This window comes from Carassius carassius, chromosome 13, assembly GCF_963082965.1.
Source record: "Carassius carassius chromosome 13, fCarCar2.1, whole genome shotgun sequence".
Classification (NCBI taxonomy): domain Eukaryota; kingdom Metazoa; phylum Chordata; class Actinopteri; order Cypriniformes; family Cyprinidae; genus Carassius; species Carassius carassius.
This window is the reverse complement of record NC_081767.1, coordinates 14,900,294-14,913,239: the sequence shown is the minus strand read 5'-3', so window position 1 is coordinate 14,913,239 and position 12,946 is coordinate 14,900,294. Positions and strand designations below refer to the sequence as shown.

The window sequence follows — 12,946 nt, the reverse complement described above, 5'->3', positions numbered from 1 at the left end:
AGTCTTATATGTTTAGAATGACACAAGGGTAAGTAAATTACGACATTTTTTTTATTTTTGGGGTGAATTAACCATTTAATGCAGTACATCTCATATTCTAAGACTTTAAGCTGAAAATAACTTGTTTCTTTAAAGTTGGCATGAAATGGAAGTTGTGATTATATTATTGTAATGTATATCCAAGTGAAATAGCATTTTGGAGAAAAGAAATGTAGCAGTTGGATATAATATTTTTGTCCATTGGTAATTGACTTTAAAAAAATTTCCAGCTGGCAGGGGGTGCAGTGATGGCAGTAGGCATCTGGACGCTAGTTGAGAAGAGTGACTACATCAGTCTGCTGTCCTCAAAGATTTATGCTGTCTCTGCCTATATACTGATCATGGCTGGGGTGATTGTCATGGTAACGGGGGTTTTAGGCTGTTTTGCCACCTTCAAGGAGCAAAGACGACTTCTGAGAGTGGTGAGGAACCAATTTAAATGTTTACTTTCTCTAGGATTATGTTTCCATTTTCTTATGCTGTATGTTCCTCAATTTAAATAGAAAAGCATGACTGATGGGCAGTTGATTTATGGATGGGTATATATCAACACAGTTTATAGTGTGACTAAAAGAGGTTAGCACACTAAAGCTTTCCTCATTTTACATCCATAGTTGGCCTGTAAAATTTAAAACTGTAATTAAAGGGATACTTCACAAAAAAAAAAAAAAAAAAAATTAATTAGTTATCAATTACTTTTTCCTCATGTCATTCCAAAATGATAAGGTAGCTTCCGAATGATAAATGCATATATATGCACATTTGATAAGGCAGTCAGTGTTTGTCATTTATAACAAAATCAAACAAAAAATACACAATGATATAATTCTTTATAACTATATCATATATTAGAACAGCCACTGATTTACAATATGTGCTGTTGAATAGAGAGATAAGGTGTTGCATGGTCACGAGTGTGATATTGCAATTATACTGTGTGTATGTCTGTGTGTGTGTGTGTATTATTCTGGTGGGGACTTAAACTTGAATACACACAGACTCAAGGGGACTCGTTTCACGGTGGGGACCTAAATTGAGGTCCTCACGGGTAAACAAGCTAATAAATTACACAGAATGAAGTTTCTTGAAAATTGTTAGGTGTAGGGTTGGTGTAGTGCGATAGAAAATACGGCCTATACAGTATAAAAACCATTACGCCTATGGGATGTCCCCACAAGGATAGCTGACCAGACGTGTGTGTGTGTGTGTGTATGTATATATATATATATATATATATATAAATATATATATATATATATATATATATATATATATATATATATATATATATATATATATATAAATAAAAGGCTGAAAACACTCTTCCTGAACTTTTATTGCTTTTCTGTAGCATTGAGCCTCAAATATTGGTTTGGTTTCTTCCTTAAAAAAAAGGTGAAATTATCCATGGTATAATAATATTATACTAAAACTAAAGGAAGCAAAAAAAAAAAAAAACATTACTACAGTAAAACTATGGTAAACGTGGGTGACTTGTGGATCAAAACGTCTTCTAACTGGATCGTTGTAGCTCTTTATGCTGCTTTCTGCATCAGTGTTGATGAGAATAACAGCTCCGATTTATTTAGCTTTAAACTACTTTAAATCAGAGGGACATACAGGTGCTGGTCATATAATTAGAATATCATCAAAAGTTGATTTATTTCACTAATTCAATTCAAAAAGTGAAACTTGTATATTATTTTCATTAATTACACACAGACTGATATATTTCAAATGTTTATTTCTTTTAATTTTGATGTTTATAACTGACAACTAAGGAAAATCCCAAATTCAGTATCTCAGAAAATTTGAATATTGTAAAAAGGTTCAATATTGAAGACGCTTGGAAATTTTTGTATTTCCTTGCATTTGCATTTCCTCTTTCTGGAGAAAGAGAGGAGAGGCACATAATCCACGTTGCTTGAGGTCCAGTGTAAAGTTTCCACAGTAAGTGAAGGTTTGCGGTGCCATGTCATTTGCTGGTGTTGGTCCACTGTGTTTTCTGAGGTCCAAGGTCAACACAGCTGTATACCAGGAAGTTTTAGAGCACTTCATGCTTCCTGCTGCTGACCAACTTTATGGAGATGCAGATTTCATTTTCCAACAGGACTTGGCACCTGCACACAGTGCCAAATCTACCAGTACCTGGTTTAAGGACCATGATATCCCTGTTCTTAATTGGCCAGCAAACTCACCTGACCTTAACCCCATAGAACCCTATCAGAGCAACCTGGGCTCTCATATCACCTGAGCAGTGCCACAGACTGATCAACTCCATGCCATGCTGCATTGCTGCAATAATTCAGGAAAAAGGAGCCCCAACTAAGTAGTAAGGACTGTGAAGAGATGGACCAATGAAACAGAGCAGGATTTACAATCTTGTTTTTACATCACTGATTGGAGTGTTTTTGAAGCTGCTACCACTGATCTGGACGAACTCACAGAGACTGTAACATCCTATATTAGTTTCTGTGAGGATATATGCATTCCTACCAGGACTTATTTAACATTCAACAATGATAAGCCATGGTTTACAGTAAAACTCAGACATCTTCGTCGGGCCAAAGAGGATGCCTACAGAAATGGGGGCAGAGTCTTGTACAATCAGGCCAGGAACACACTGAACAAAGAGATTAGAGTGGCTAAAAAGACCTACGCTAAAAAATTGGAAGACCGGTTTACTTCCAACGACTCAACTTCAGTTTGGAGAGGACTGAGAGCCATCACAAACTACAAGACACCATCCCCTTGCACTGAGGCTAATCAACGACTTGCTAATGACCTGAATGAGTTTTATTGTAGATTTGAAACCCCCAACACCCATTCTGACCATCTCCCTACACAACCATTAACACCTTCTGCAATCCCCCTCTCCATACCTCCTGCTCTTCAAATCTGTGAAGATGATGTGCGCCAGGTTTTCAGGAAGAACAAAAGAAGAAAAGCACCAGGCCCAGATGGCGTTACACCAGCCTGTCTGAAAATCTGTGCTGACCAGCTGGCCCCCATCTTTTCACAGATCTTCAACAGATCTCTGGAGTTGTGTGAAGTGCCTTCCTGCTTCAAACGCTCCACCATAATCCCCATTCCAAAGAAAGCCAAGAAAACAGGACTTAACGACTACAGACCTGTGGCTCTAACGTCTGTCATCATGAAGTCGTTTGCAAAACTGGTTCTGGCTTATCTGAAGGACATCACTGGACCCTTACTGGACCCCCTGCAGTTTGCTTACCGAGCAAACAGGTCCGTGGATGATGCAATCAACATGGGATTGCACTTCATCCTGCAACATCTGGACAAAACAGGGACTTATGTGAGGATCCTGTTTGTGGACTTTAGTTCGGCTTTCAACACCATCATCCCAACAACCCTCCAGACCAAACTGACCCAGCTCTCTGTTCCTAGCTCTATCTGTCAGTGGATCACCAGCTTTCTGACAGATAGGCAACAGTTAGTGAGACTGGGGAAATTCATGTCAAACAGCTGCTCCACCAACACTGGTGCCCCTCAGGGATGTGTTCTCTCCCCTCTGCTCTTCTCCCTGTATACCAACGACTGCACCTCTAAAGACCCCTCTGTCAAGCTCCTGAAGTTTGCAGACGACACTACAGTCATCGGCCTCATCCAGGACGGTGACGAGTCTGCTTACAGACAAGAGGTTGAGCAGCTGGCTGTCTGGTGCAGTCTCAACAACCTGGAGCTTAACACACTCAAAACAGTGGAGATGATCGTGGACTTCAGGAGAAACCCCCCTGCACTCCCCCCACTCACCATCATGAACAGCACTGTGACTGCAGTGGAGTCATTCAGATTCCTGGGAACCACCATCTCTGAGGACCTGAAGTGGGACAATCACATTGACTCCATTTTGAAAAAGGCCCAGCAGAGGTTGTACTTCCTTCGCCAGCTAAGGAAGTTTAACCTGCCACAGGAGCTGCTGAAACAGTTCTACTCAGCCATCATTGAGTCTGTCCTGTGCACTTCAATAACTGTCTGGTTGTTTTAGTTCAGCAACAAAATCAGACATCAGAAGACTGCAGAGAACTGTTCGGACTGCTGAAAGGATTATTGGTGCTACCCTGCCCTCCCTTCAAGAACTGTATACATCCAGAGTGAGGAAAAGGGCTCAGAAAATCACTCTGGATCCCTCACATCCAAGTCACCCCATCTTTGAATTTTTGCCATCTGGCCGGCGCCTCAGAGCCGCACATACCAGAACAGCAAGGCACAAGAACAGTTTCTTCCCCCAGGCAATCTCATGAACCTCATGAACAGTTAAATGCTCCCCACTTATGCTTATGCAAAAAATGTGCAATATCCATATATTTATTTGTTACTCCTCCATCCTAGATGCGCCAATAAACGCTGAAAATGAACGTGGATTTGCGCATCTTCACAGTTAACAATGGCTCTGTGTAGTAACAGCTGCTCTATGTGAAATAGCGCACCTGATGGAATTAACCGCTGATTAGAGAACCGGCTTTACTGACGAGATGCGCATAACGATCGGCCGATCATCATCGGAGCACCCCTATTGAGTGCTGTACATGCTCATACTTTTCATTTTCATACTTTTTAGTTGGCCAAGATTTCTAAAAATCCTTCCTTTGTATTGGTCTATAAGTTATATTCTAATTTTCTGAGATACTGAATTTGGGATTTTCCTTAGTTGTCAGTTATAATCCTCAAAATTAAAATAAATAAACATTTGAAATATATCAGTCTGTGTGTAATGAATGAATATAATATACAAGTTTCCCTTTTTGAATGGAATTAGTGAAATAAATCAACTTTTTGATGATATTCTAATTATATGACCAGCACCTGTAATTTGTACTGGAGAACTCTGCGCTTAACTCGAGTGCTTCTTACTGGATTTCACAGCGTTGTTTTGTGCATGATCGCAACTGGTCACTGTAATAAACAGATGGGCTCTAAACCCGCGCTACATTGTCTTCTTTTGATGAGAGAGGATAAAAGTTCAGTGTGACGCTCAGTTCAAATGAGTACTACTATTTTGTTATGCTTTTGACACGTTTGGCGTTTAACATATCATGCGCAACAGTGACAACAACTATCAGTTGAAAAAAATTTTATTTATCTAGTTTGAGTTTGTTAAACCCTGCTGTAGGGAATTTAGATTTTTTTAAAGATTGCAATCGATTCTAAAGATTCAAATTGCTTTAATTGAACTGATCCCATATTTAATTAGTTTATACTTCATCAACGGTTCGAGTCAATCTTTTGTTCGTTATCTGGCTTGGCTCGATGTTCATCTTCAGTTCTCTCTTCACAGCAGTTCAGTCAGTGTACTGTTTGAGTAAATGAATTACTCCGGGATATTGGTTTGTTTTAACTCCGAGGGAGTGTCAGCCACATTAAAAAAGTTAAAAGCTTAAGTCATTTGTGGATTAATGGTTATTGGAGATGCAAACCTTTTCAAACGATTCAGTTCGATTTGGTGAACTGGTTCAAGAAGATCCGGTTACATCGAATGATTCGTTCGCAAACTGGATATCATACACTGCAGTGAACGTGCTCACAACAGACCCGGAAGAGAAGTCAATGCTGAATAAAGTCGTTGTTTTTGCTATTTTTGGACCAAAATGTATTTTGGATGCTTCAAAAAATTCTAACTGACCCTCTGATGTCACATGGACTACTTTGATAATGTTTTTCTTACCTTTCTGGACGTGGACAGTATACCGTGCACTCAGTTTCAATGGAGGGACTGAGAGCTCTCGGACTAAATCTAAAATATCTTAAACTGTGTTCCGAAGATGAACGGCGGTCTCACGGGTTTGGAACGACATGAGGGTGAGTTATTAATGACATAATTTAGATTTTTGGGTGAACTAACCCTTTAACACAGCAGTTTTACAAGTTTTCAGATCTTCCACTGTGTCTGAATGAAGGGATGCTCTATTGTCTGATTTGAACAGCTAAACAGTCCCTAAACTTCTTATACTACTGTTTCAGCTATTAAAATAGTTATGTTTTGTATATAATGTGTGGCGGTGTGAAGTAGGACACGAATCGAGGATGAGGGAAAGTTCTCTGAAGGGTGGATTTTATTGGTAAAATGGGGCCGTGGAAGGCGTTGCTGTGAGGCGGCTCGGTGCTCGGCGTCTTGGCTTGTCGGTGCGCTAGTGCAGTGTGGGTCCGTGCTCTCCCGTGGCGTTGGGGCTGGCGGTCACACGCTGCTCTCTATGGGCAAAGGCAAAGACAAAGTTAGCAGAGTCTTGTGGAGACATCCCTCACCTCAGTACCCGCTTGCGGGGTTCATGAGAGCCTCTGCAGATGAGGCGCAGGTGTGGCCGCTAAGCCCGTGATGAGCAGGTGCAGGTGTGTCTGCTCCGTTGCCAGGGCGACGCTGATGAGCGCTCGGGAGACGTGTCACACTCACCCCCCCCCCCCCTCTAAGCATCGTCCTATTCATCTGGAGCAGTGGGGAGACCGGGGGAGGGCGGGGAGTGGAGCCTGACAGACCTGCAAAAGCTGACCACAGGCGGGAGAGTCCGGTGGCGTTGGCCGTCCCTGCCCGATGTTGTAGGGTGAAGTTAAAGTCCACCACCGCGTCACCCTGGCATTGGTCTCCTTCGCCTGGGCCATCCACTGCAGGGGAGCGTGGTCTGTGAGGAGGGTGAAGTGGCGGCCGAGGAGGTAGTATCTGAGCTCCAGGACTGCCCACTTGATGGCCAACGCTTCCCTCTCTACCGCGGCGTACCGCTGTTCTGCAGGGGTCAGCTTTCGGCTGATAAACATCACCGTGTGTTCCTCACCGTCGTGGCCCTGCGACAAGATGGCTCCCAACCCAGTCACGGATGCGTCCATTTGCAGCTGGAAGAGGCGGTTGAAGTCGGGGGCACAGAGGACCGGTTCCGTCGTTAACTGGAGTACAAAAATGAACCGAAAATCTGTGAAAACATGCCTCACAGACATGATAAACATATCTATAGAAAGCTTTAAATGACTACTTAACTAAATTAAATCGAAAACAAAAACTCTTTAATTATAAACATAATCCGTAAAGATGCACTTCTCTCTAAAGGCGCTTCTGAGGAGATGGCACATCCTTGCGACACAGACTCAGAAAACAATAGTTTTTAGTAAATAATCTACATACTATTTCTCCATCATTAATGGTTATTACTTTTGCGGGTGCTTTGCGGCTAGCTTAAGCCTATTGCGTGCATTTGAATGCAGAACTATACGTAAAACATTTGGGGCCAGTCAGCCTCAGGCTGAAATGCAGGGCTCTAGTGTCTGTTGTTGAACCACATGGAGACTTTCAGTCGTCGTGGAGACTTTTTTTTTCCGTCAAACGGCTTGTCACACCATGCAACCTGTTTTTTTTTTTTTTTTCATTGAGAAATTAAGTTGCACCTGAATAAATTTAAGTTCAAAGGCCAATTTAAAATATTGGTACAGTTAATAAAGTGCACAAAATAAGTATTTTGTTTAGGCAGTATTTATAGCTGTTGATAAATCATGTTGCATTTTTGCACCAATGCATTGTTAAAGAATCAGAGAGTTATGCAATATTTCCATATAACTTTAATAGACAATTAAAAACATATTTGTATAATAAAATTTGCTAATTCTCGATATCATTACATCTTGTAAACTGCTTTTTGAGTTTAATGCATCCTTACGAAGGTGTCAAAATACTGAATCAGTTCATTCACTTCTAACATCACTTATGAAACATTTTCTCAGTTTAAACATTTGATATGTCATCTATGTTGTATTCTGAATAAAATATTGAAATTTGAAACTTCCACATAATTGCATTCTGTTTTATTCACAATTTGTACAGTGACCCAACTTTTTTGGAATTGGGTTTGTAATACAGTTGCAACTTTAGATTTTAACAACATTTTATTAAATACTGGGAATACCTAAGATTAATGAATGTTCAGAAGAATTTTTAATTGGCAGTTTATGTTAATTAATGAAGCCCTAATGTAAAGTGTGAGTTAACAATAAAGAATTTAAACACTTTCAAACAATATCTTGGGCATGTTGTAGTCCAGATTAAAATGAAAAGTTTGAAAATAAATATCCTATTTAGTCTAAGTGCTTAAGTATTTGGCACTGTGATGAATATAATAGTGAATACACAAATCTGAATGACTATTTAAAATTATTTAAATATGTGTTAGAAAATAATGCAGCTGCTTTATGGGGGTTCCAGGGTAAGGGCTGAATTTTCTGCAGTTTAGCGGCATCTGCTGTCAGAGAGTGAATGTGCTTTCATTCATCGTGTCTCTCACATGTTCCCCCATGTGCTTCTCATGCATGCTAGTTTACATCAGAGCTTTAACTTGTCTTTCAAGCAGCATTGTCACGGGGTATAAAGGACAGGAAGCAAGTTGCAAGTAAACAGGTTTATTGTAAGAGGCAAAGTCAGATTGGGTTGATGGTGGGTGGCGTAGGGACCTCGATGGCAGCACAGATCGGTGAGTTGGTGAGTTGAGAGCGTTGGTGAGAGGTGGTGATGAATCCAAGCGATTCAGATTAATCGGAGAATGAAACACTGGCCTTATTATAGATACATGAAAGGCGGGATAAATTCTCCTGTACGCTGGAGGAAGTTTAAGGTGGACTGCCACCGGACTAATGATCTTGGTGACCGTGAATGGGCCAATAAATTTGGGAGCAAGTTTATTAGAGACAGAACGGAGAGGAATGTTCTTTGTAGAAAGCCACACTTTTTGACCCACGACGTATACGGGAGGTTTAGAACGGTGGCGGTTGGCTTTAGCCTTGGTGCGCGCTCCCACTTGGAGTAGAGTCTCGCGGGCTCTAGTCCAAGTGCGGTCACTCCTCTGGACAAAGGCGTGAACGGAGGAGATTGCGACCTCGGATTCCAGACATGGAAAAATAGTTGGCTGGTATCCTAAACTACACTCGAACGGAGATAGGCCCGTAGCTGATACAGGTAACGTATTGTGGCCGTACTCCACCATAGACAATTGTTGGCTCCAGGAGGAAGGATTTTTGGAGACCAGACATCGCAACGCCCTTTCCAAATCTTGGTTTGCTCTCTCGGTTTGACCATTGCTCTGGGGATAAAACCCTGAGGACAGACTTACAGTTGCTCCCAGCAATCTAGGCCAAAATTTGGATGCAAACTGGGATCCCCTGTAGGAAACCACGTCTGTCGGGAGGCCATGTAAGCAAAAGACGTGATCTACGATGGTCAAGGGCAGTAATAAGATCTAGTGCGATATGGGACCAGTGTCTCGACAGGACCGGCAGCGGTTGGTGTAACCCATCAGAGGATTGATTGGACATCTTACCAGTGGCACAAACCGAGTAAGCCTTAACAAAAATGTGAACGTCTCGTGCGATAAGTGGCCACCAGAATCATTGCATAAGTTGGGAATGGAAATACAAAATGCCAGAGTCCTGAGTGGAGTGCCCTCTATAGGAGTTCATGAGCACTCCAGCTGATGATCTGACATAGCCCCTCCCTGGGCCTAACATGGGGAACAGGAGCCCTTCCTGGGCTTAACATGGGCAGCAGGAGCCCTTCCTGGGCCTAACATGGGGAACAGGAGCCCACCGTGGGCCTAACATGGGGAACAGGAGCCCGCCGTGGGCTAACTGGAGCCCACCAGGGTGGAGCAGGCGGAGCTGGAGCCCACCAGGTAAGAGCAGGTGGAGCTGGAGCCCATCAGGGTGGAGCAAAGAGCACCCACAGCTGAGCAGACAGGACAGAAGCCCTCCAGGGCGGAGCAGAGGACCACCACAGCTGCCAGATGAGACAGAAGACCACCAGGGTGGAGCAGAGGACCACTACAGCTGAGCAAACGAGGCAGAAGCCCACCAAGGTGGAGCAGAGGACCACCACAGTGGAGTTGATGGCACAGGAGAGCAAGTCTGGTTAGGTGGGACTGGAACAGATAACATAGCCAGATTAATGGTGGCCTCTGTGGCCATGACAGGACAGACAGTGAGTTGGTGGATGGCCACTACGGACACCTCTGGAGGTTCCACAGCGGTAAAAGTCAGCTTGACACCAACACAACAGGCTGAGAGAACATTGCTGGGTGCAACAGACAGGATGTGACTAAGCTCTGGAAGTTCAGCTGAGTCGTGACAAGGCTCTGGAAGTTCAGCTGAGACATGACTAGGCTCTGGATGATCTGTTGTGGTATGATGAAGCTCTGGAAGATCTGTTGAGATGTGATGAAGTTCTGGAAGATTGGTAGTGATTTGACTGGATCAACTGTGACTTGACCTTGTTCACAAAGATCAACTGTGACTTGACTTTGCTCTTGAAGATCAACGGTGACTTGACCTTGTTCACGAAGATCAACGGTGACTTGACTTTGTTCATGAAGATCAACGGGGACCTGACTTGTGTCTGGAAGATAAACGGGGACCTGACTTGACTCTGGAAGATCAACGGGGACCTGACTTGACTCGGAAAGATCAACAAGGACCTGACTTGACTCTGGAAGATCAAAGGGGACCTGACGTGACTCTGAAAGAACAATGGGGACCTGACTTGACTCTGAAAGAGCAACTGGGACCTGACTTGACTCTGAAAGAGCAACGGGGACCTGACTTGACTATGGAAGATCAACTGTGGCTGCCATCTTGTGCAACGGCTCTGGGTTAGCAGCCATCTTGTGCAGTGGCGCTGAGCTGGTGGCCATCTTGTGCAGTGGCGCTGGGCTGGCGGCCGTCTTGTGCAGTGGCACTGGGCTGGCGGCCATCTTGTGCAGTGGTGCCGGGCTGGCGGCCATCTCGTGCAGTGGTGCCCTGCTGGTGGCCATCTTGTGCAGAGGCTCTGGAGTGGTACAGGATGAGTCTCAGGAGCGGCGGTCATTTTATGAACAGCCATTTTGTGGAGAAACTTTGGGGCTTTAAAGTCCTCTGCCTCTTCCTAAGTGAAAGGAGAACCACATAACAAGAGTGTATAGTCCATAATGTCTCTTAAACTACAGATAAATTCCCCTCCAGGTAACTGTGATTTAATGGGTTCTCTGAGTCCAAAACGGAACAAGTCCTTAATAAATATATATCACCGTAAAGTGGTACTTGATTTGTCAACTGCCATAACTGGTGAACATACTCCTCAATAAGATAGGACTCCTTGACGAAGATGTAATAGCTGGTCTACAGGGTCCATGGTTGAGCTGGATAGATGAATCGCTGACATAGAGGTAGGAACAGATATCTTGGTAACGAGAGGATACCGGGCTGCTGGATCCTGGTATGGCGAAGTCTTCTGTAACAATGAATCAGAGACGTCCAGATCCATGTGCAGTAGTTTATTAAAGAATGGTCAGACAGGCAGAAATCAGGAACAGCATCAAGTGTGTCAAGGGATATCCAGAAACAGCAACAATACCAGGCAGAGGTCGGAGCAGGCGGCAGAGAATCACAGGCAGTATAAACAATCCAAAGTCAGACACGGGAGGAACAAACACAAGGAGAAATGCGCGGAATTGACAGACTGGGCTAGAACAATACTTTGCACTATTTGAGAGTCCAAACACCGTTTATATAGGGGAGTGGTAATGGGGAACACCTGGTGGTTATTAGCCCTAAGCACAGGATTATGGGAAATGGAGTTGGGAATGGAAATACAAAATGCCAGAGTCCTGAGTGGATTGCCAGCTGATGATTGTGACATGCATGGGCACTCCAGGTCGGATGAAATATGCTAATTTTTTTAAAAGATAGGAATTTTGGGTTTTCATGAGCTGTATGCCAAAATCATCAGTATTAAAACAGTAAAAGACCTGAAATATTTCAGTTGGTGTGCAATGAATCTAAAATATATGAACGTTTAATTTTTATCTTTACATTATGGAAAATAATGAACTTTATCACAATATGCAAATTTTTTGAGAAGGACCAGTATTTTTGAGATTGAAAAATTCAGTTTTACAAATGCTAGAAACGTTGCTTTCTAAGGATAGATTGCTATCAAATAGCACACCTAGGTTCCTGATGACGAAGAATTGACAGAGCAGCCATCAAGTCTTGGACAGCATTCTAGGTTATTACATGGAGAGTTTTTAGGTCCTATAATTAACACCTCTGTTTTTTGCAGAATTTTGCAGTAAGAAATTACTTGTCATCCAGTGTTTTTTATATCGACTATGCATTCCGTTAGTTTTTTCAAATTGGTATGTTTTGCCAGGCCGCGAAGAATTATAGAGCTGAGTATCATCAGCATAACATTGAAAGCTAACACCGTGTTTCCTGATGATATCTCCCAAGGGTAACATGTAAAGCGTGAAGAGTAACGGCCCTAGTACTGAGCCTTGAGGTACTCCATACTGCACTTGTGATATGATACCTCTTCATTCACTGCATTAGCATTAGGCACCTCTTGCCACATGTAGTTTATCTATCTCTGTCGCAGATGAGGGATTCACATGTGATAAATGCAGGGAAATAGTCAGGCTGACAGAGAAGATTTCGGAATTAGAGACACGCATCCAAACTTTAATTGAGGACAGTAAGAATGTTATGGCTCTAGATACGGCTTTGGATGCGTCTAGCTCAGGGATTCCTGTACATTGTTCGGTTCCGGCAACAGAGCCCCTGCAGCAGGGCAACTGGGTGACAGTGAGGCAGCATAGTCTAGTCGTGGGTCAAAACACCGCTCTTCTGTTCCGATCAAAACATTAAACAGGTTCTCCCCACTCAGTGATGCACCCACTGAAACCTGATGAAAGTGCTCTAGTTATTGGTGATTCTATTGTACGGAACGTGAATATAGAGGCACCAGCCACCATAGTCAAATGTTTACCAGGAGTCAGAGCACCTGACATCTTGGCAAATTTAAAAGTGCTGGCTAATGCTAAACGTAAATACAGTAAGATTGTTATTCATGCCAGCGCTAATGATGTTTGACTTCGCCAATCGGAGATCA

The 12,946-nt window shown here is 42.9% G+C and overlaps 1 protein-coding gene across 1 annotated transcript in view; it reads left to right on the top strand.

Moving 5' to 3' along the window:
* Positions 1–12,946, top strand: part of cd151l (CD151 antigen, like) — a 71,411-nt gene that overhangs the window by 21,000 nt on the left and 37,465 nt on the right. Inside the window, exon 3 of the mRNA XM_059564785.1 lies at positions 270–461. Coding sequence (XP_059420768.1) covers positions 270–461 — 192 coding nt within the window. The remainder of the gene's footprint in view (positions 1–269; positions 462–12,946) is intronic.